At 44.6% G+C, this 24,692-nt stretch overlaps 1 protein-coding gene across 1 annotated transcript in view; it reads right to left on the reverse strand.

Annotated features, from left to right (window-relative positions):
• ITGA2 (integrin subunit alpha 2) overlaps nucleotides 1-24,692 on the reverse strand; it is a 160,468-nt gene that overhangs the window by 3,000 nt on the left and 132,776 nt on the right. Inside the window, exons 24-29 of the mRNA XM_069748544.1 lie at nucleotides 19,404-19,506; nucleotides 16,776-16,886; nucleotides 15,817-15,921; nucleotides 11,590-11,703; nucleotides 3,011-3,100; nucleotides 329-445 (exon numbers count right to left, since the gene is read on the reverse strand). Coding sequence (XP_069604645.1) covers nucleotides 329-445; nucleotides 3,011-3,100; nucleotides 11,590-11,703; nucleotides 15,817-15,921; nucleotides 16,776-16,886; nucleotides 19,404-19,506 — 640 coding nt within the window. The remainder of the gene's footprint in view (nucleotides 1-328; nucleotides 446-3,010; nucleotides 3,101-11,589; nucleotides 11,704-15,816; nucleotides 15,922-16,775; nucleotides 16,887-19,403; nucleotides 19,507-24,692) is intronic.

Here is a 24,692-nt window from a genome sequence, read left to right on the forward strand (position 1 = left end):
GCAGCGTCTGGGCTCCTGGAGGCGCTGAGCATCAGGATGGATCTTATAGACAAGTATGAACAGCTCATCCATAAAGCCAAGCGCAGGGGTACAGAATAAAACAAATAATAAAATGGACCGCATTCAACCCGTATGAGGAGGTGTTCACATGCTATAGTAGTACACATACAGCAAAGCCTTGCTGTGGATCCGCTGCTATACATTTGTTCGGGTTTTTAATAGGAGACCCCCTAGATCCCAAATCACCAGAGAAATGCATAGAAAAATCCACTTCATAGAAAAATCCCAGCTGTGTATAAGAGAGAAATGTAATTACTGCCCCCCATACCTTCCACAAAGCAGCCACCAAAGCAGCGAGCAGTAGGAGCCCGGCAATGACGCTTCCGACCACCACCCCTATAGGGACGTCGGCTTTTTCACCAGGTTTTATAATAATGAGAGGAATCTGTAAAAAAATAAAATAAAAGTGAAGAGACTTGAACCTGCAGCCGTCTATACTGCCATGCTGAATGACAGGCAATCAGAGTAAAATTAGCAAACATCTGTGCAACCCAGCTGCAGACATGTGAAGCCTCTCGGTGCATTGTCAGGATTCTCTGGTGTCAGGGCCAAGAGTAGGCGGTGATGTGACCGCAAGTATGCAATTTACATATTTCGGTCACATTCCGACTAGGCTCCACACGTCTAGTCGGCCTGTGACTGCGTGTATGCAAATCACATACTTGTGGTCACGCACCCAGCCGCTCTCAGCACTGAAGAATCCTCCTGACAGTGTGCAATGTCACAGATAGTGACTACAAATTTAAAGGGACTCTGTCACCTGAATTTGGCGGGACTGGTTTTGGGTCATATGGGCGGAGTTTTCGGGTGTTTGATTCACCCTTTCCTTACCCGCTGGCTGCATGCCGGCTGCAATATTGGATTGAAGTTCATTCTTGTCCTCCATAGTACACGCCTGCGCAAAGCAATCTTGCCTTGCGCAGGCGTGTACTATGGAGGACAGAGAATGAACTTCAATCCAATATTGCAGCCAGCATGCAGCCAGCGGGTAAGGAAAGGGTGAATCAAACACCTGAAAACTCCGCCCATATGACCCAAAACCAGCCCCGCCAAATTCAGGTGACAGGTTCCCTTTAAGAATCAAGTGAGGACAAGCCCTTCAAGTGGTCATGTCATGAAGGGGAGGAAGGGGTAATGGATGCACAATCGTATGCCCACCCAGGATCAAGACACATAAATCCACCTGACACAGATTAAAAAAAGCATTTAAAGGGACTCTGTCACCTGAATTTGGAGGGAACAATCTTCAGCAATAGGGGTGGGGTTTTCGGGTGTTTGATTCACCCTTTCCTTACCTGCTGGCTGCATGCTGGCTGCAAGATTGCCTTGTGCAGGCGTGTACTACGGAGGACAGAGAATGAACTTCAATCCAATATTGCAGCCAGCATGCAGCCAGTGGGTAAGGAAAGGGTGAATCAAATACCGAAAACCCCGCCTCCATGGCTGAAGATTGTTCCCTCCAAATTCAGGTGACCGAGTCCCTTTAAGGAGAACTTTTCATCAAATTTTTCTTGTTGAGCTAGACCTGGACACAATGTAACAGTGGTTGCAGAATGTAATAAAACGTTTGATTTATTTAATGTTTTTTTTTATTTCACCTCTCGGTTGTGGAGATATTAGTAAAGTATTTGGCACTTATTGAGTTAATTGTAGTTATGCTCAAGTGGGTGTTATCAGATAGTTTTGACTAGGAGGGCGTGTATTTATTCCCCTGAATGAGATTGCCCAATCATAAGCTGGATGAACACACAGGAGAAATAAAACACGCCCCCAAGATGGCTCAGAGCAGGGTTATCTGTCTGAAATGTTTGACAGCCCTTATCTCCTGGTCTGACCTCCTGCATGGAAAGTGCTGGGAGTAGAGAATGATGTCTAAAGGTACCTTCACACATAACGATTTTGTTAATGATATCGTTGCTTTTTGTGACGTAGCAACGGTATCGTTAACAAAATCGTTAAGCGTGACAGCGACCAACGATCAGGCCCCTGCTCGGAGATCGTTGGTCGCTGGGGAATGATCAGGACCTTTTTTTGGTCGCTGATCACCCGCTGTCATCGCTGAATCGGCGTGTGTGATGCCGATCCAGCGATGTGTTCACTGTTAACACCTTTCAGATAAGGACCTGGCAGTCAGTGAGGGGGAGGAGCAGTGCAGCAGAATTTATCTGTGTTAGGAGCCAATAAGTCAGCCCTCCTCCCCTCATAGCAGTGTCACTTCTGCAGTACTGCCCCTCCCCCACACTGCCTGTTCAGAAATATGTCAGTAATCACACTATTGTCTGTTGTGCTCATGGCATTTGTATTCAGTCTGCAGTGAGATCAGGCTGTCGGCCATTATTAATCTCACACAGGAGCAGCCTGTCCTGAGCTATTGTGGGAGCATGTTCTCTCTCCCGGGTATTGCTGCAAGCTTATATTTGGGCAACATCTATCAGAGGGAGAAGTACACACCCCCAGTGAAAACTATCTGATAACACCCACTTGGACTTAACACAAATGAACTTTAGGGGCCCAAATACTTTGTTTACTAATATCTCTGCGATGGAGAGGTGAAAAAAATGTTTTAATCCACACTGGAGCCACTATTATATCGTAAGTCCAGTTCAGTTTAAAAAATGTGGTGAAAGTTCCTCTTTAAGTAGTTAATCGGCAGCAATCAGATCTAGCTCCTATCATTGCTGTTAAGAGGCAAGTGCTGGCTGTACAACACAGCCGTCACCTGGACTGTGTATGATGCGGATTCAGCTCCTGAGGCCACTCCATACACATGAACCCATATAGATATTGGGAAGGATTTAACAGGCTTTTCCTTGCACATTAACATTGATCAATATCAGGAGCAGGCTCCCATGATGATTTATAAGACCACTGCTCACCAGAAGTGGCACAGCATCATGTAGTGGCCGTAGATGGTACTGCATGCTCTCATTTACTTGTATATTACACTCACCAATAATTTATTGTTGCTGACGACAAAAGTGTCAGGATTAATTGTTTCAAGTGTTGCGGTCGCTACCAGCTCCAATGACTGGAATGATGACTGAAAGACAATGAAAAGAAAACCTTTCGTTACATACTATATCTGGATGGAGCCATCATCATGTTTTAAAGCCTCAAATTCTGTGGGGTTCACTTCTTAATAGCTCTTAATAGTGATCACATCTTTGTTTTCCTTATACAAAGCTCCAAGTCCCCTGCACAGAGGTAAAACAAAAACTCTTCTCTCCGCCTTCAGCCACCACTAGAGGGCGCTTACTGTATACGTGTAAGTGAATGATAGCTTAGCATGCACATAGCTCTGCAGCTCCATCTAGTGGTGACTGCAGGCAGCAAACATGCTAGCTTCTAAAGTCTGTTTCTCCAAATCCAGAGTAAAAGTATGATATTGCTGCCCTCACAACAAATAAATACTGATTTTTTTAATATACTAGTCTAATATGTACAGTAACTGTCCCGATTTTCATACTGTGTAACATACCATCCATTTTTTTTAAGTTTTATTTTCATGTGGGACTAGCTATCCCATTCTATCTTGATCTCCAACAATGTTTTTAAGAGGATATGAATAAAGTAAAAGTTTTTTTTATTATCAAGAAGATGTGCTGGATCACTATGCATTAACCATCCATTTTTTTGAGTATCCCTTCACCAGCACTCTGCCAGCACTATAGGTGCAAGAACTTCCTTTCCCTCTGTTCCCTGAATGGATACCACGTTTCACAGAACAATTACTTCCCTCCACTATTCCCAAATCCCTTCTTTCTGTTATGCCTGTATTTAATATGACATACAGGGACACAGACCTTTCTCCACTTCCCATTAGTTTTGGCATCTCTGTAGATGGATTACACTTGACAACAGGCAGTTGACCCCATGTTATAAGGGGGGACACCTAGTGGCCTGAAAATGTAGAGAGACTTTTCGGCCTGAGAGATATTTTTGATAAACTTTGCTAGTCAATGCATTGTTTGAGCCTAAGGTTACTGAAATGACAGTGACCATACAGCGCTGTCTATGCAGGATATTTGGAGCTGTCAATTAGAAAAAATGCTCAGCTGCTTCATAGATATAATATTTGAAGGGGTTGTCTAATATTGGATAGCCCCTTATTAATGGTCCCAGGGTGCTACCCCTCCATTCTCAACCTTGTGTCTCCCACAAGTCTCCTCACATAAAAACATGTCATGACGTTTTATGTTAGGAGACCAGATGGAGGCACAAGGTTAAAAGTGGTGGAGCAGCACCGGCCCCAATGGTAGGTATCCCCTTTTTTTTTTTTACTATGTGCAGCATCTTCGGACCATTATTAAAGGATTGTCCAGAAGTGGACAACCCCTTTAAATTATTCCATTATAAGTAACTTAGGTCTTGTAGCAACATGTTTACAGCTTACGCATCTTCCAGAGGAATCTCATTCTTCAACATTACAGACTTTCTGAATGTGCTGCCTGTGTTTGTACACCCACAGCATGGACATGTGTGCACGGCAGCCAATCACTCTCAGTGGTTGTCTGCAGCAGTGATTGGCTGCAGCAGTTACATGTTTGTGTCAGGGACGTGATTACTCAGTGATTGGCTGCACCAGCGATTGGCTGCAGCAGTTACATGTTTGTGTCAGGGACGTGATTACTCAGTGATTGGCTGCACCAGCGATTGGCTGCAGCAGTTACATGTTTGTGTCAGGGACGTGATTACTCGGTGGTTGGCTGCAGCAGTTACATGTTTGTGTCAGGGACGTGATTACTCAGTGGTTGGCTGCAGCAGTCAGGGGCATAATTATCCAGTGATTGGCTGCAGCTGTGACAACCCCTTTAAATTATTATTAGAAAATACAATGGCACTGAAGAGTGGAGATTCACTTTAGGCCACGTTCACACCTGTGGTGCACAATATCTGAGGGAGGTCAAATGTACCACATCAAAAAGTAGAATGGCACTCACCACCCAGTAAGCTAAAACAGATTTTTTTTCTTTGTCGAGCGGTATAAAAAAGAACAATATTCAGCCGGTCAGAAGCCAATGGCCGTTTCACCCCCAGGGAGCTTTCTCAAGGTACTATGCAAAACTAATGTATACCTCTCGGCAAGGAAAATATCTGTTTTATCACACTACATGGCGACTTCCAATCTACTTTTTGATGTGTTTAGTGATGGGCGAGTATACTCATTTCTCGGGTTTCCCGAGCACACTCGGGTGACCTCCGAGTATTTGTTAGTGTTTGGAGATTTAGTTTTCATCGCCTCAGTTGAATGATTCACAGCTACTAGCCAGGCTGAGTACATGTGGGGGTTGCCTGGTTGCTAGGAAATCCCCACATGTAATCAAGCAGGCTAAAGCCGGCTTCACACTCAGCGTATGAAAATACGGTCCGTATATTACGGCCGTAATACGCTGAAAAGTTCCGAAAATAGTGGTCCGTAGCTCCTCCGTAGGCAGGGTGTGTCAGCGTTTTTTGCGCATGGCATCCTCCGTATGTAATCCGTATGGCATCCGTACTGCGTGGTTTTCTCGCAGGCTTGCAATACCAACATACCGCTATAGAAGTGATCCATGTGTCCCAAAAAGAAAAAAATATATATATATACTGTCATTATATATATATATATGTATATATATATATATATATATAATGTCAGTAGACACATATATGTATATATATTAATATTTTTTCCAGCGCTATACAGCTTGAAAGCCGGTAATTCAATTACCGGCTTTTTCTTTCTCCTTCCTAAAACCTGACATGATTTGAGACCTGGTTTACATACAGTAAACCATGTCTTCTCTCCTTTTTTTTTGCAGATTCCACACTACTAATGTCAGTAGTGTGTATCTGCAAAATTTGGCCGTTCTATCTACTAAATTAAAGGGTTAAATGGCGGAAAAAATTGGCGTGGGCTCCCGCACAATTTTGTCCGCCAGAGTAGTAAAGCCAGTGACTGAGGGCAGATATTAATAGCCTGGAGAGGGTCCATGGTTATTGGCTCCCCCCCTGGCTAAAAACACCTGCCCCCAGCCACCCCAGAAAAGGCACATCTGGAAGATGCGCCTATTCTGGCACTTGGCCACTCTCTTCCCATTCCCGTGTAGCGGTGGGATATGGGGTAATGAAGGGTTAATGCCACCTTGCTATTGTAAGGTGACATTAAGCCTAATTAATAATGGAGAGGCGTCAATTATGACACCTATCCATTATTAATCCAATTGTAGTAAAGGGTTAAATAAAACACAAACACATTATTTAAAAGTATTTTAATGAAATAAAAAAAATAGTTGTTGGAGTATTTTATTCTACGCCCAATCCAGTCACTGAAGACCCTCGTTCTGTAATTAAAAAAACATAATAAACCAACAATATCCTTACCCTCCGCAGATCTGTAACGTCCAACGATGTAAATCCATCTGAAGGGGTTAAAATATTTTGCAGCCACGAGCTTTGCTAATGCAATGATGCTCATGGCTGCAAAAACCCCGGAAAATGAAGATAAAGTAGGTCAATGACCTATATTTAGCTTCATTTGCGGTGAGGCGCCCTCTGCTGGCTGTTCCTAGATCGTGGGAACTTTCCTAGAAAGCTCCCAGGCTTTCTAGGTAAGTTCCCACGATCTATGAACAGCCAGCAGAGGGCGCCTCACCGCAAATGAAGCTAAATATAGATCATTGACCTATATTTAGCTTCATTCCCCGGGGTTTTGCAGCAAGGAGCAGCGCTGCATTAGCGGAACTCCTTGCTGCAAAATGTTTTAACCCCTTCAGAAGGATTTACATCGTTGGACTTTACAGATCTGCGGAAGGTAAGTATATTGTTGGTTTATTATGTTTTTTCTTTCACAGAACGAGGGTCTTCAGTGATTGGATTGGGCGTTAAATAAAATATTACAACAACCTTTGTTTTTATTTCATTAAAATAATTTTTAATAATGTGTATGTGTTTTTTTAACCCTTTCATTCAATTGGATTAATAATGGATAGGTGTCATAATTGACGCCTCTCCATTATTAATTAGGCTTAATGTCACCTTACAATAGCAAGGTGGCATTAACCCTTCATTACCCCATATCCCACCGCTACACGGGAATGGGAAGAGAGTGGCCAAGTGCCAGAATAGGTGCATCTTCCAGATGTGCCTTTTCTGGGGTGGCTGGGGGCAGATATTTTTAGCCAGGGGGGGGGGGGCAATAACCGTGGACCCTCTCCAGGCTATTAATATCTGCCCTCAGTCACTGGCTTTACTACTCTGGCGGAGAAAATTGCGCGGGAGCCCACGCCAATTTTTTCCGCCATTTAACCCTTTATTTTAAGAGCTAGAACGGCCAAATTTTGCAGATACACACTACTGACATTATTAGTGTGGAATCTGCAAAAAAAATGGAGAGAAGACATGGTTTACTGTATGTAAACCATGTCTCAAATCATGTCGGGTTTAGGAAGGAGAAAGAAAAAGCCGGTAATTGAATTACCGGCTTTCAAGCTGTATAGCGCTGGAATAAATATTAATATATACATATATGTGTCTCACTGACATATATATATATATATATACCTATTCTATGTGTACACATTTATTCTACCTATTGGACTGTAAGCTGTCAGTGTGATTTTACTGTACACCGCACTGAATTGCCGGCTTTTCTCTCTAACAGCGCTGCATATTTCTCGCAAGTCACACTGCTTGTCCGTGTGTAATCCGTATTTTTCACGCTTCCATAGACTTTCATTGGCGTATTTCTTGCGCAATACGGTGACAAACGCAGCATGCTGCGATTTTGTACGGCCGTAGAAAGCCGTATAATACTGATCAGTAAAATACGGCAGATAGGAGCAGGGGCATAGAGAATAATTGTGCCGTATTTTTTGCGAGTTTTACGGACGTAGTTTCTGCGCTCTTACGTCCGTAAAACTCGCAAGTGTGAAGCCGGCCTAATAGCTGTAAATCATTCAGCTGCCCCGATGAAAACTAAATCTCCAAACACTAACAAATACTCGAAGAACTGCAGAGATCTACAGCTGAGGTGGGACAGTCTGTCCATAGGACATCAATCAGTCGTACATTGCACAAATCTGGCCTTTATGGAAGAGTGGCAAGAAGAAAGCCATTTCTCAAAGATATCCATAAAAAGTGTTGTTTAAAGTTTGCAACAAGCCACCTGGGAGACACACCAAACATGTGGAAGAAGGTGCTCTGGTCAGATGAAACCAAAATCGAACTTTTTGGCAACAATGCCAAACGATATGTAAAGGCAACACAGCTCATCACCCTGAACACACCATCCCCACTGTCAAACATGGTGGTGGCAGCATCATGGTTTGGGCCTGCTTTTCTTCAGCAGGGACCGGGAAGATGGTTAAAATTGATGGGAGGATGGATGGAGCCAAATACAGGACCTTTCTTGAAGAAAAACTGTTGAGTCTGCAAAAGACCTGAGACTGGGACGGAGATTTGTCTTCCAACAAGACAATGATCCCAAACATAAAGCAAAATCTACAATGGAATGGTTCACAAATAAGCGTATCCAGGTGTTAGAATGGCCAAGTCAAAGTCCAGACCTCAATCCAATCGAGAATCTGTGGAAAGAGCTGAAAACTGCTGTTCACAAACGATCTCCATCAAACCTCACTGAGCTCGAGCTGTTTGCCAAGGAAGAATGGGCAAGAATTTCAGTCTCTCGACGTACAAACCTGATAGAAACATACTCCAAGCGACTTGCAGCTGTAATCGCTGCAAAAGGTGGCGCAATAAAGTATTAAGTTAAAGGGGCCGAATAATATTGCACGCCCCACTTTTCAGTTTTTTATTTTCCACAAAAATGTAAAATAACCAATAAATTTCGTTCAACTTCACAATTCTGTTCCACTTGTTGATTCTTCACCAAAAATTTACATTTGGTTTCTTTATGTTGAAAAGGTTGAAAAGTTCCAGGGAGCCGAATACTTTCGTAAGGCACTGTACCTCATATTGCTGACAGGATCACCGAAGTTCTGATTTTTATAATATATGACCTTTAATCAGAGTGAAATATATTCTAGAAATCAACCCGCAATCACAAGAATAATCCGCACCTGTCATTGCCTCCTCATGTGATTTCCAAACCATATCCTAATTTGGATCATCTCGTCTTTTGTGCTATATTGCATCTTTAACTGCAGAACTTTCAGCTTTCTGTTAGTGAAAGGGAATCTGTCATCAGGTCTTTGCTATCCAATCTGAGGGCAGCATGATGTAGGGTCAGAGACTCTGATTCCAGTGATTATACCACTTTCTGGGCTGCTTATTGTCATTTTGATAAAATCCCTGTTTTCTCTGCTGCAGCTCTAGCAGTTCTCTGAATGCTGAGCTCTGTATAACCCCGCCCACACCACTGATTGGCAGCTTTCTGTGTACACTGAGCATAGGCAGAAAGTTGCCAATCAGTGATGGGGTGGGGCTATACAGAGCTCATGAATAGGGAGAACTACAAGGCAACAGGTTTACTAGTCCTCTAGTGATAATCTCCTGCTGATAAAGCAGTGATTTTATTATAACTACATCAAGCAGCCGGGTAAATGACACAGCGCTGGAATCAGGGTCTCTGTCTCTTTATTATGTTTCTCTCAGATTACGTGGCAAAAACCTGGTTACAGATTCCCTTCAACAGCCACATTAAATATTCTCACTTGAAGCCACATACTCTGTAGTATTACACTCCTCAACATTGAAATTGCAAAACCAAGTAGGTAAAGTGGTGGAATTATTGAAATCACAGGATGGATTGCCATTTTATTGAAATGATAGTGATGGAAAAATGGAAGCCACATTTTAAAAACATCTCGATTTATTAAGTATTGAGTACCACATGCAGAATTTGATGCCTCGGCCGCTATCAATCAGGTTATTCTCCAGAGGGACCCAGGAGACAAGATGACGATTCCAGACCACATGTTATTTATGCTACTGTGAGCAGCCTGCATGGCCTAAACATGCTACCATGGCCTGCAGCGTCTCCGGACTTGTCTCCCATTGAGCACATCTGGGACGTCATTGTTCGACAAGTACAAAGGAGCTGCCAGCAGAGGATCTTGATGATTTGCCCAAGTGCATTCAGCAGAACATTCCTCAGACAACCATTAATGACCTCACTGATACCAGACAGGGCTGTAAGTGCTGGGATTTCTGTACACAGAGCTCATACTCGATGCTGAATAAGTCAAAAGGTTTTGAAAATGTTGTTTCCATTTTCTCATCATTTGCAGATTGTTACCATGTCTAGCCTTCCTGTAATTTCCATAATTTCATAACTTTTCTTTCATGGTGTAGAAAGAAATTCCTTGTATGTTGGCTTACCGGTGAGATTTAGTGAGCTGGCAGCAGCAAATCTGAAGAAGAATGGAGGGAAAGAGAGAGGAAACGGCAGTCCTAACCAATGATGTGGACGGAGTGGTGTCTAAGACTACTGTAGACCCCCTGTAGACAAGGGGGCTCAGCTGTAGTCACAGATCACAGAACTACCTTAGGCCAATTCACATGTCCGGGTTTCCAGTACAAGGGACATCTGGTTTTTTTAACGTACCCATTACAACCTATGCGGCTATGCATAGCACAGCGAAGTCACTTGGTTAGCACCCGAGCATGCTATATAACACCTTATCCGAGCACGTTCGCTCATCGCTACTTAGCCCCTATAAAAATCATGCCCATAGTCTAGATTTTTCTCTGCTTTTCTTGTGCACAAAACAGTTTTAATTCTTTATGCAAATGTTCGTGCTTGGTGGGTCCTTTGTGTCCATCTTGTTGCCTTTTCTAATGTAGATTGACATCACTTGCTTGTACAGAGCAAGCACTGCCTGAGCTAAAAATTTGACTGTGCTGGCGAGCAAGCAGTATCAGTGAAAGAGGCATGTGTGCAGGTACCGCAGTCAAGAGAGAGGAACATCTGCTGCACACACACATGGCCGAGTCTTCGGTTGAAGTAGTGCTATCTCTGGGCAAGCGAGCGCTCACAATCTACATAGTGGTAGGTGGCAAGGGACGGTAATGGAGAGGGGAGAAGGTGGCTCCTCCAGGGTTGGACTGGGCACACTAATTTGCATAATAAGTAAAGATCCTTCTCTGCAGGAGGAAGGAAAAGAAAACTATACAACAGTAATAAGTTTTATTGGGGCTTAGTCACCTATAGGTCTATCTGATTGGTTTAAATTGGGTTTTGGGGGTGACAGACTCCCTTTAGAGAAGCAGGTCTAAAAGGAAGTCAAGCAGAAGCATGGGTAAATATCAGAAAATTATTATTATTATTATAGCGCCATTTATTCCATGACGCTTTACATGTGAGGAGGGGTATACATAATAAAAACAAGTACAACAATCTCAAACAATACAAGTCACAACTGGTACAGGAGGAGATAGGACCCTGCCCGCGAGGGCTCACAATCTACAAAATAAAATTGTTACCCAAAAGTGTTAATTGTCATTTTGTTCATTTTATTTTTTACTAAAGATAGGTGAAGACCATCGCCGCCCCTACCCCAAGGTGTTTACGATGTTTGGTTCAACACTTACAGCAGCAAATGTCCCGTTCCAGATTCTGGTAGACACATTAACAAAGTAATCTTCTCTCAGCTGAAGATCCTTCATCAGACATTTGAAGGTGACGCATCTTGTATTATCACAGGTCTAAAAAAGATAAGTTAGGTCTCGTAAGCAATAAGTTTGGGGCTTATACCTCTTCCAGAAAAAAATCTTAAAAGGGGCTTTTACAGACAGGCAAAATTGTTTTGTCAACAATTCAAAAGGCTAGAAAATAACAAAAAAAAAAGGTATTTACCCTACTCATCCCTCAGTTACTCCAAATCTGATGAGTCCTGAATGTCCTGCCAGTTGATGTACAGCATGGACAAGTGTCATTATCAGTGGATGGCTGCGGCAACGATTGACTGCACCAGTTACATGTTTGTGTCAGGGACCGGATTACCCAGTGATCTGCTGCAGCGGTGATATGTCGGTGTCAGGAACGTCTTCACTGGAGCAAGAAGTAAAGACTGGCGAGAGACTAAGGAGATTATGACTTTTTTGCGTCCAGTGACTGGTTGCAGCAGGAAACCGTAGTGGCGTGCATTGGTGAGGCGAGTATGGCTTACAAGTTTTTAAGCTGTTTTCTAATTAATTTTTCCTTTATAAATATCCCCTTTAACAAACCAAAAAGTTAAGAGTGTGAATGTGAATATGAAGTAACATCAGAGTGGTGGGACAATGAAGATGGTCCATTTAGGATTGACTTTAGAAGACAACGTAGGATCGTGGGTCAACTTCTTTCTTGGGTGTGTCCACGTCCAATAAATCCATGTTACAATGCCCTTGGAGGGTTTCGCAACACCAGTCACATTACCAATATGTTATTAATAGTAATAGCATACCAAAATTGGCTGTAGATTGTTATGGCATCTCCTTGTATTTATTGGTGGATAGTTTCTCGGTATAAAGAGCTTTTTGTCCTCATGACAACACTTTCTATGATAGGAATGTTTCGAGCTTAACAACCTTCATCAGGCATTCACAAAAGAGTTAATTCACATATATCAAATGAAAAACCAGGGTTCTGGTGTGCCTAGGGGTGGCCACATGTGTATGTGCAGCGCCCCAGAGACCTGGTCGTTGCAGTATGACACTCTGCCACTAAGGGGAGCGATGGTACGTCTGATGGCACTGAAGGAATTCTACTGACCAGGTATCACCAGAACACATTACACTTCACACTCCGGCCACTAGGGGGAGAAAAAGGCTTTATTTATTGGGCCACTCCTCACACTGGTAAAACTAAGGGTTGGATAGGAAGTTGGTCAGAAGCTGACTGGGTTGGATTCAGGCAACATCCCGTGGCAGGGGGTGTTGCAGGGAGAAGACACAGGGGGGTCCCTGTCGGGCGTGGGAACCTGGCAGGTACCTAGCGAACAGAGCAGAACGTAACGGAACCGCGCCTGCACACCCCGCGGCGGTATCCTAAGGAAGTGACACGAAGGGAAGGATATAGTGGAACAGTGAGAAATGAGATCAGCACAAAGGAGAGCCTGTAGGAGTCGTGCCGTGAGACCGAGGCAACATCCTACTGAGGCGCGTAGCCGGTGGCCGGAACACCGCGGGAGTAACTGACTCTACGCTTTACTTCAAACTCCGCAGGACAGTTAATTATAGGTTGGCTGTCTACCTTAAATTTCCTACGAAGACATAGGGGGCAACGCATGGAGAGGGGCGTCTCTAGGGTCCCGGAAGACCTCCAGGCCTTCCCGTCATACGGGTGCGTCCTAGCCATAACATACTGGGGGACGAGAAACTAATAACATCTGGAACAAGCGAGAGAAAATTAGAAAGAACGAACGAACTAGAACAGAAGTTGTGAGGAGTCAGACTATTCCGAATGCTCAGCAGGGTAGCACTACAACACACAGGCGCTAGTGGTAGGCACTGATTTCCACCTGCGAAGGAAACTCTGGATGTGCCCATCGGACCGGCCGGTCTCAGATAGCCCTGTTAACTGTGCTCTGGATTGAGGATCCTGAAGTCTTCAGTAAAGAGGTAAAGAGACTGCAACCCTGTGTCCTCGTTATTGACTGCACCTCTCACCATCACCATCTACCTTACTGGGAAGCCCTGGGGACATACTTCACCTGTGGGAAGGTATACCATCCAGCTGCCATTCCATCACCCCAGCGGACCCCACAGCAGCGTCGGTCACCCTGACCGAACACCACAGATGGCGTCATGAATCTCTGACAGACTGTACCACCTTTATTGGACGCTCCTTAGCAGGGTCGCGGACGGGGTCTAGCCACCGTGACAGTCTCAGAACCGAACCAGAGAGGCCCGGTACCGAGAACTCGTGGCCCTGTGTCTGGGGGCGCTCCATACGGATGTGTTTGGGGAAGACTACCCCGATCCCTTTCATTGTCTTATGTGAATAGACTCTCTTCTTGAAGCCTGATGAAGGGTGTAATATTCGAAACGCTGCTGTCTATCCCTCTACCTGCTATGGTGTGAATAATGATTATGAGACATTAATAAACTGTGTTTGAAGTATTCTTCGGTAACATTTGGTGAGCTGTTCCGTCTTCCTCTACTGTATCTGGACAGGAACTTAGTGGTTGGCTCCATAGGAACTAGGACACACCGTAAACCTACACAACAATTAATGGTAGTGCTGCCTACACTGTTTTTTCACTTTGTTCATATAAAAAAAACTAGGCCTACGTTAAGACCACCACTTCATTAACATTAGCAATCATGCTCTATATTTGTAATCTTTTAATATAAGCATGCTCACAAGGTCATTGTGAAGAAGGGGGATGTACAAATAATCTGTGATAACACCTATAGTGATTGCGCTGAATGTTGTGTTCTGTCTTATCTACTGGATGCTGAGGTGATACCTTATATTGCAATCCTATCTGTAGAGATAACGAGACTGCTGAAAGTCTTCTGTAAAGATCAGAAAGATCAAGTCTCTAGCATAACAGACCATAAGACCAAAAATTTAGGCCGGTACTCTCTATAGTATCAAATTAATACGCAAAACCAAGTATGCAGTATGCTGTTGTGTGTGTGTATGTATACACACACACACATACACACAAGTATATATATATATATATATAATATATTATAATATGTACGGTATATCGGTCAGAGCACGCTTGCGTCTGCATATTATTTATTATTGCGTCTACATATTACTCACCTGTCCCGGGTCAGGTGCTAGGCCTTGCTTCTTTTCCCTATGGCAAGCTTTCTCTGTTCTAATCGTATCCCGAATAATGTGGTAATCTGGCAAACATCTCTGATACCATCACCCTTTTTAGGCCGACTCAAACGCAACGTAATCAAACACACAACTTCCCACTATCATGTGTCTTGCAGGAGTTTGCCTCATCATGCACTTCCCTCAGTAGTATAAACTATTACACTTCATCCGACAGTCTGCAACTACTTCCTACCACCCTGTGAATTCTGGTGCAACTGCTCTCACAACTTTGCTGTTATAGGTACATGTTACCTTACTCATCTCACTTAATACTGGTGTTTCCAAGTTAGGTCCCTTATTAATATTTGACTATACTATTCCTATGTGTATGCAAAAAAGTGTCAGGTTTGCCAATTCATCACTGTAAGGCCAGAGTCACACATGCGAGAAACACGTCCGTGTCTCGCATGTGAAAACCAAGCTGTGGCGCCGGCACTCCAGAGCGGAGCGTGCGGCCGCATAGCAACACATGGAGCCGCACGCTCCGCTCCCAAGTCCCGGCGCCAGAGCTTGGTTTTCACATGCGAGACACGGACGTGTTTCTCGCATGTGTGACTCCGGCCTTATCCTGTGGTTAACCATCTGCTTGCTGCAAGTTCCTGATTGCATAAATCTCTTCCATTAACCAGTTGTCTGCTTTAATCCCCGATTACATAAGTCTATGCTATTAACCATTCGCCATCTTGAAATTCCAGCGTCACATCTCCTCTGGAACCTGCTCCTGAGATATTTGCTTCTGTCACCATGCGCCATTGTATTCATTGCAGCAATAGTGAAGTGAATGTATTCATTAATGATGAAATGCTGTGGCTTAGTGTTTGTATCATCGCGACACTTTTAAAAAAAAATATCATTTTTTTTTTTAAAATACATTAAACAGAAAACCCTAATTTATGCAATAGGTCAGTTTCTGATAAAACCTTCCTTTTAACACATGAAATAAGACAAAGTTATCAGTCGACCATGAGAAGAACTTGACTGACGACTCTACTTACTAATTCCTGGATACTGGTAAACTTCTCTTCTGTGAATGAAGTCGTGTGCTCTTTTTTTCCAATGTGAAGAGGGTTGGTGACGGCATTGCAACTAATTCCTTTAAACTGGAAAAGAAATGTAAAATGAGTGATGACGAGATCGGGCCAGAGACCTGACCGTGAAGCCTCTGTTTGTTGAGGACGGCTCTTAGCAGCAAAGATCTGCTGAGGCCAAAGCAGCGTCCAAACTGAAGAATTTTCTAGATGTTTTTCACAGCTCCGCGAAGCAGGAAAATAGTTCCACATGCTCTGAGGTAAAGGTCACTGGAATGAATAGCTGTAGATTACGTGGTGCTTGTGATTTTACAATGGGAGGTTAATGGTTCTGCCAGTTACAGCCTCAATTTTCTAATAAGATATTAAAGGGAACCTGTCATCTGATTCCTGCTGCCTAAACCGTGGCAGGTATGAATCCAGATATTTAATATTCTTTAAAGGTAAAGTGATGGGACGATCCAAGGTCAGCATGTATCAGACACTGGCTGCATGATTTCTGTGGAAATTCAGAGAAAATATATATTTTTTCCATAAACCGCTGGGGACTGAGCTGCACAGGAGACTAGTCAGAGAGGTAGGACCTCGGCAGCCTCTCCCCGCCCACTGCCAATGACTGACAGGTCTCTCCCTATACATTCACGCAGGGAGAGACTTGTCACTTCAGCGGAGCAGGCAGCCTCCGGGGAAAATTGAAGAAAATTTCTGAGCAAAAATGGACCCGTGTTACGGATTTTAAAATCCACAAGAATTGTGTGGATCTCAACAAGGATTTTATTATTTGCAATAAAAATGGTGAAATCTGAGGCAACAAAATGTTCATGTAACAAGGGCAGATTTTGCTGCGGAGAAGATGAAAATACGATGCAGAAAAATCCGCACCAAGCAAACGGAACCTTCATCCTGTGGTTATTGCAGCCTCTTACCTGGTCTGTCTGAATATCTGTGATGTACATCAAGGGATTGTTTCCTTTGGTAAATTCTGGCACGTTCACAGTTACAAACGCTGAAATCACTGGAATGGTCCCAGTACTGATCTAAAATAACACCGAGATATATATGTCACCAATAAAGAGAACCGGCGTGAAAGAGGTCAGCACCCAATAATGAGGCGAGAGGTCCGAGCTCGTGGTGAGCGAACGTGCGCGGATAAGGTGTTATCTGAGCATGCTCGGGTGCTAACCCAGTGTTCTAGGCGTGCTCGAATTATTTGTTCGCGTCCCCGCGGCTTTAATTCAACAGCCGCAACACATGCAGGGATTATTTGATTGTTAGACCTGTTTGTAATCCCTGCATGTGTTGCGGTGGTCTAACAGCCGCAGGTACGCGAGCACATTATTCGAGCACGCCGAGGACACTTGGTGAGCACATGAGCATGCCCGTATAACACCTTATCACAGCACGTTTGCTCATCACTAGTCCTAGCAATAAAGGTATGTGCAGAAAAATCTGCTGCGAATACTGGAGTGTTGGCAGGAAAATCGCTCCGTAAAATACGCACGTTTTTGATGCATTATTTATGGGGTTTTTTCCCCCAAAATAATTTTAATAAGTGAAAAAACTGCAAAAATGCTGAAAGTATTGGCATATTCTGATAAGAAACTGCTTCAGATCTGTAAGGGAAAATAAGCAGTGTGTGAACGAGATTTCGGAGATTTCATTCAATTTGTTGGTACAGTAAAATGCTGCGTCTTTGCGGTTTTTTTTTTCGTAAAAAAAAAAAAAAGAATGTGATCATACCCATATTATAGAAGAAGGAGGCTTTCTGAGGCTACTTTCTTCCAGAGACAGCGCCACCTCTGTCCACAGGCTGTGTTCAGTATTACAGATCACCTTCAATAAAGTAACTAAACCTTTCTTCCATGTTTTATCCTATTTAAATGTATTTCTAATTACAAGCAGATGGGTGGAGGTTCGGGTCCCGAAAACCCTCATCGATCACTAAAAAGCCAAAAACCCACCGGAGAGGTGCACAACACAGGAGACAGGAGCGCGGGGGTCTCAGAACCCAGACTCCACAATCTGCTTGTAATTAGAAAGGCAATTACATAGGAAAAGACGCTGCAAAGGTTTAGTCACTTTTTCGATTAAAAGAGGCTGAGCGGAAATACCGAACATCGTGCATGGAGAAGACTACAAGTAAAAAGAAGACCATTTTTTTCCCAAACTCGGAAACCGACATGTTTGTATTCTAATGGACGCTGATCCGGGGCGACGCTGATCAGAGGCGACGCTGATACTTCCATCATGTCGGATTTCAGACTTGGTTAATAAACAGATTAAGACTTAGAGAGAATAAGGAAAACCGTTCAGCTGGATTCTGCAGGTGTTATATAATGATGTCGGCGTTTCACCAGTGTGAACAGTGCTCTGCCCAATCTCCCAATACGTTCTGTAATGTCGGCCGCCAAACTGGAACTACAATCTAGAAATTCCTTTTTCCCTTTTTCTTATTTCACATCTTCCTATTTACCGCCAAGTCACATAGTTCCAAAACTCGAACTTTCCACAAAAAACACTTCTCCAAGAAGACGGTCTGTTAGACACATTAATGCTTAGACGGGTGGCAATATCCTTCTCCATATTTAGGTCTTTTTCTATAGCACAGTCCTTTCTTCCAACCTCTGAGTTGGAGGTTTTTATTATCAAATGCCTCAGATTACTTACAAATACTCCATGAAATCCTCCTCATCCTCCCTGATCCTCCCCAGGTTTCCTGACGGTCTCTACTTACTGGTCTCGGTCTGGTCTTAACCCCCTGAATTTGCCATACATGTCTGCTCAGTCATGACCGGCTGCAGCGGCGACTTGCCTCAACTGGTGATTGACCAAGTGGCCATTGTCGACCAGTTATAATTTGCTGAGACCTGGCACAGACTAACGGGCATTGGAAAAACACTGGAACAGGACCTGCAGGCAACCAGGGAAAAGGAGAATGATTTTTTAAGGGCTCCTGTATTATTGATCCGCGCCTGATCCAACAAAACATCGGATCACACCCGGAGCAACGTTAGTCTAAGGAGTCATGCACACGTCCCGAGTTTCATCCGATCATCGGATCTCACTCGGCCAGCAAGTCAACGAGTCTGTGGAAAACATCGTACTGCACTCGGATGACATCTAAGTGCAGTTCAATTTCCACGCACTGACGAAATGGAGAAGATAGAGAGGATGGAGGCATTTTTTGTGGAAGAACATGGGTCCATAACATGCAGGCATAGCGTAGTGCGCCTTATAAAGCACAGTTTTGTTTCTCCCTTGTTCTGCGTAATAACCTCTGTATGGAATAGGTAAAAAGGTGCAGTGAGGGTCTCTAACAAACCACAGTAATTCATATAATTGCCATGTGCATGATCCATATCTGACGGGCAAAAGGAATTTCTAATAACCTATATCATCTACTGAAGTTCCTCATGGGTGGAGCTTATCTGTTTTCTTTATTCTGATTGGATAGATTAACGATACGGTTTTATGTTTCTACAATCATTATAGGTCTCTTTAGGTGGATAGATTAAATAGAAAGAGTGAAGATAAGGTGAAAAATTCATTTTTACCTTTAGAGTAAAGTTATATTCTGGACCAATTTCTCTAAGATTATTTATAGTTGATGGGACACTGGCCCCGGAAAATACTTCATAAAAGTTTATGCTTGAAGACCTATCAATAAATGCAATGACATGTGTTACACTAGAGAGTATGATACAAGTTACATAACAAACACACAAAGAGATTGTGTATACCGTATTTACATACATCAGAAAAGGTTTAGGTTTAGCCCGGAGCTATGGAGGGACTTACACATGCCCCGCGTAGACTGATGGTACGCCCTTACAATCCCTTCCTGAAGATATGGTGTACATACTGCATGGACGTAGACAGGGATGTGTCCTGGGTGCCAGAGAAGGGGCCAACAAGCTCCCCTGCCCAGACCCAAGCTGGTCAAGTGCAAGGCTAAAGTTGAAGGTAAGTCTAGCTACAAATCTCATTCTCCTAACCCCAGCATAAACATGTACATTCAGCTTGGCAGAATGAATAGGTTTAATGGGGAGAAGAGACTAAAACGCTTCTGAAAAACTTTGATGGTGACTTTTCTTTCCTGAGATTAAAAAAAAAAAAACAGGATTTGTTGAAATTTAAAGGGAATCTGTGAGCATGTTTTTTTTCCATGGAATCTGAGAGCAGCATGATGTCAGGGCAGAGACCCCAATTCCAGTGATGTCTCACTTTGCTGGGCTCCTTGGTTCAGTTTTGTTAAAAATCCCTTTTCTCTGCTGTCGATGTAGCAGTGCTCAGAATGCGGAGCTGTGTGTAACCACGCCCACAACACTGATTGGTAGCTTTCTGTGCACATTGTCATCAAGCTGCCAATCAGTGATAATCTCCTCCTGATAAAATGATAGTTGTATTGAAATCTGTTGAGCAAGTGACACATCCCTGGAAGCAGTCTTAACATTATGTTGCTCTCAGATTAAATAGCAAACACCTGCTGACGGATTCCCTTTCAAAGAGCGATCTTACTTTTCCTCCGGCATCTCCAATCCAGGGAAAATCCGCACTTCCCTGTATACATTAGATGGTCAACCAGCACCTCTAAATTCAAAGGGTTTGACAAACCTTGATGTAATATATACGGCCACCTTTATGGTATCACGAACAGGATCGTACTTAAGCCTGAGAAGCAGGTCATGTGTGCCTTGGAACTGTGATTTATTGCAAGGACTGTGTATTGCTACCTGCCGCAAGATTCCCACCAAAACCGCCGCCATTGCAGCGCCTCGAGGAGCGCAGGGAAAGAAGGAGGTCGTGCCATGGGAGGAGACTATCAAAGTGGCGCCAGAAGTGCTGACCGCCCCCTCCGATTGCTGTTGCGGGATGACGATCTGCCTCAAAGCAGAGGAGAACCGCCCCCTGATTTGCAACGGCGGGAACCAAGACAAGAAGGAGCTCCACCCCCAGAAAATGGAGGAGCCGCGTGTGAGTGCCATCGCAGATCCCGCAGTGGGGATGACGACCAGCGGATACTCGAATGACGAAAGAGTGATCCTGGTCTGTCCCCGTCAATCGGAGGTGGACCTGGACTCGAATCTGCCGCGGCTGGAGGGTCCAGACTTCTTGGAGCCTCGGGCAGAGGAGCCGAGCCAGCCTATCGCGAGCGTGGAGCTAGCCGGTGTGAAGCAATGGAGGTCGGAGCCGTCACCGGGGGCCGCGCCAGGGGAACCGCGGTCCGAGCCGCAGCCGACTTCAGCGTCCTTATCAATGGAACCGACCGGCATCGATGGAACCACATCAGATGGAGGTATGGAAAACGCCCCTGCTCTCCTGATCGATCCTGCTCTCGTGACCGCCCCCCGTTCCGACAGTGACCAAGTCCTTGCCCCTGAGCTGGTGGTTATAGCCCCCGGCACTATGGAGAAGCTGGTGCCTCCGCTACCGACAACTATGGGGAAAGCACTGGATGTAAGCTCAGAGGGGGTGATCTTCCAATGGGATACCCCAAGGATTGGGCCAGACCGAACCCGGCGGGAGGGCCTCAGCATCGCTGCGCTCACTTGGGAACAATATAAACAATGCTTAATTTTACACTGGAAAGACTGAAAAGAGACAGAACAAAGTGACCCACCAAAAGTACAAAGACCAAAGACAGAACGCAGTAAAGGGAGTCCGGTAAAGCAGGGGACTGTGCTAGCCTTTCACCCGAAGCGGGGTTGGGGCTATATACAGGAACTGGGACTACCGACGGAAGTCTTCTTTACTAGCTACAACGTGAAGACCCCGTTCCGCAACGGTTGTGATAATCAACTGTTATATAGAGGGGACCAGGTGACATACACCCGCCATCGGAGTGCGCAAGGATGGTGCGCTCGGAATGTCCAACGATGCGAGCCGGCAGTGGCGCCACCTGCTGCCCTGACTACGACTAACCCTGATTTGACGAACTCCATCCCTATCACCACAGTGTGCATTATCGCCACTACTGAACTGGCAACCAAAGCTGACATTCGGATCCAGATACCGGGTGACCTGGCCGCACCTGAGAGACGAACCCATGATACTGACACCGCATAAGGCGGGAACACGGAACCAGAGTTTCCACGGTCGGGAAGTGTTCGACACCGATTGATGCCTTGTAATCTACTATAGAAATAAACCTCGAAAACCTAAAAATGTACATAGTTAACTCTTTATCTTCAAACTGCTACTTTAAACCCGTCCAGGGTTATTTCTTAAAGGGATCCCTTTGTTGACCCGGGATCCCTATTGTTTTACATTTCTTTTTCTACTTTGCACAAGTTATCATTGTTTCCAAAGACTGCCGGATCATGAACAGTGAATGATTCCAAAACTGTTTTGTACATAGTTTGCACCTTCTTAAAGGTGCTCCCTACTGGTTTTACATCGAAAGAAGACTTTGCGAAGATACTGTTTTGGACGTGACGCAGAGGGTCTTGCTTTCGTTGGACGTGCAGACGGAGAGAATCTGCACTACCTCAGAAAGACTTGGTTCCCTCTTAAAGGGAATGTTCGCATGTTGCCTTAAGAAAAGTTAAAATGTTAATAATGTTGTGATTCAGAAAAGTTTGATAATGTTGCTAGAGATTGAGGACAGGAAAGGTCGAAAGTGAACCCATGGGGGTTAGAGAGAGAGTCCTCCTGAGAACTGTAGAACGATAGTTGGTTACTGAAAGAGAGACAATGACAGTAGGCCCAGCCGAGGAGCTAGGCGGTCCTGCATTGGTGACGCTAGAAAGAAGAGAAAGAAAAAGTTGAGTTATTTTATAGTATTTTATAGTAGGCCTTTAGTGGGTTTAGCTATACGCCCTTAAAGGAAAAGTTAAATTATTGTTCAGAATTTGCACTTAGTAGAATACCCGGCAGGGTACTAGAAGTTATTTATAGTCAGAATGTTATTTAAAAATATTTAACCTTGTTTTTGTTTGTAACGTTTAAGTGTCCTCCCCTCCCATAAAGGGAAGCCTTGTTATATTTACTTATTTCAAGCATTTCAAAATTTTGTATGTCTTTTGCTGCAATGTATTGTTGTTCTTCTTCCCAGTCCAGGAGTACTGGATTTAACCGGGGGGGAGTGCAGCGCCCCAGAGATCTGGTCGTTGCAGTATGACACTCTGCCGCTAAGGGGAGTGATGGTACGTCTGATGGCACTGAAGGAATTCTACTGACCAGGTATCACCAGCACACATTACACTTCACACTCCGGCCACTAGGGGGAGAAAAAGGCTTTATTTATTGGGCCACTCCTCACACTGGTAAAACTAGGGGTTGGTAGGAAGTTAGTCAGAAGCTGACTGGGTTGGATTCAGGCAACATCCCGTGGCAGGGGGTGTTGCAGGGAGAAGACACAGGGGGGTCCCTGTCGGGCGTGGGAACCTGGCAGGTACCTAGCGAACAGAGCAGAACGTTACGGAACCGCGCCTGCACTACCTTGCGGCGGTATCCTAAGAAAGAGACATGAAGCGAAGGGTATTGTGGAACAGTGAGAAATGAGATCAAGCACAAAGGAGAGCCAGTAGGAGTCGTGCCATGAGACCGAGGCAACATCCTACTGAGGCGCATAGCCGGTGGCCGGTACACCGCGGGAGTAACTGACTCTAGGCCTTACTTTGAACTCAGCAGGACAGTTAATTATAGGTTGGCTGTCTACCTTAAATTTCCTACGAAGACATAGGGGGCAACGCGTGGAGAGGGGCGTCTCTAGGGTCCCGGAAGAGCTCCGAGCCTTCCCGTCATACGGGTGCGTCCTAGCCATAACATATCTGGGGGACGAGAAACTAGTAACATCTGGAACAAGAGAGAGAGAATTAGAAAGAACAAACGGACAAGAACAGAAGTTGTGAGGACTATTCCAAATGCTCAGCAGGGTAGCACTACAACACACAGGCGCTAGTGGTAGGCACTGATTTCCACCTGCAAAGGGAACTCTGGATGTGCCCATCGGACCGGCTGGTCTCAGATAGCCCTGTTAAACGTGCTCTGGATTGCGGATCCTGAAGTCTTCAGTAAAGAGGTAAAGAGACTGCAACCTTGTGTCCTCGTTATTGTCTGCACCTCACACCATCGCCATCTACATCACTGGGAAGCCCTGGGGACATACTTCACCTGTGGGAAGGTATACCATCTAGCTGCCATTCTATCACCCCAGCGGACCCCACAGCAGCGTCGGTCATCCTGACCGAACACCACAGGTGGCGTCACGAAACCTTGACAGACTCCTATCACCTTTTATTGGACGCCCCTTAGCAGGGTCACGGACCGGGTCCAGCCACCGTGACATCCCCAGAACTGAGATAGAAAGGACCGGTACTGAGTGACCTGTGGCCCTGTGTCTGGGGGCGATCCACATCCTTCCAAGTCACTGATCTGATCTGCTTGGCTGACAATATAGCGGCTGCCATTGAAGCAGGAGGGGACGGTGCTGGACAGGATGAGTTAGAGTGACAGAGGCTTCAGATAGTTCTGCAGCGTCATCTGTAGATCTGAAGCCTCTGTCACTCTAACTCATCCTGTCCAGCGCCGTCCCCTACTGCTTGAATGGCAGGCGCTATACTGTCAGTCAAACAGGAGGAGGCGCTGCAGGATGGGGAATAGAGCTGGAGTGACAGAGGCTTCAGATCTACAGATAGTTCTTCAGCCTCATTTGCATATCAATTCAAAGGCTGATTTCTCAGTAATGGAGGAACGAACTGGCCATGTAAAGGTGTTGATGAACTTGTTTTTGAAAGAGCTACATGCACATATAAATAGTTTAAGGGGGTGTGTAAAAATCTTGCTGACAGATTTCCATTAATTCTGTGATTGAAAAAAGAACATGTACAGAAGTCGAATTG

This window comes from Ranitomeya imitator, chromosome 1 (assembly GCF_032444005.1).
Source record: "Ranitomeya imitator isolate aRanImi1 chromosome 1, aRanImi1.pri, whole genome shotgun sequence".
Lineage (NCBI taxonomy): Eukaryota > Metazoa > Chordata > Amphibia > Anura > Dendrobatidae > Ranitomeya > Ranitomeya imitator.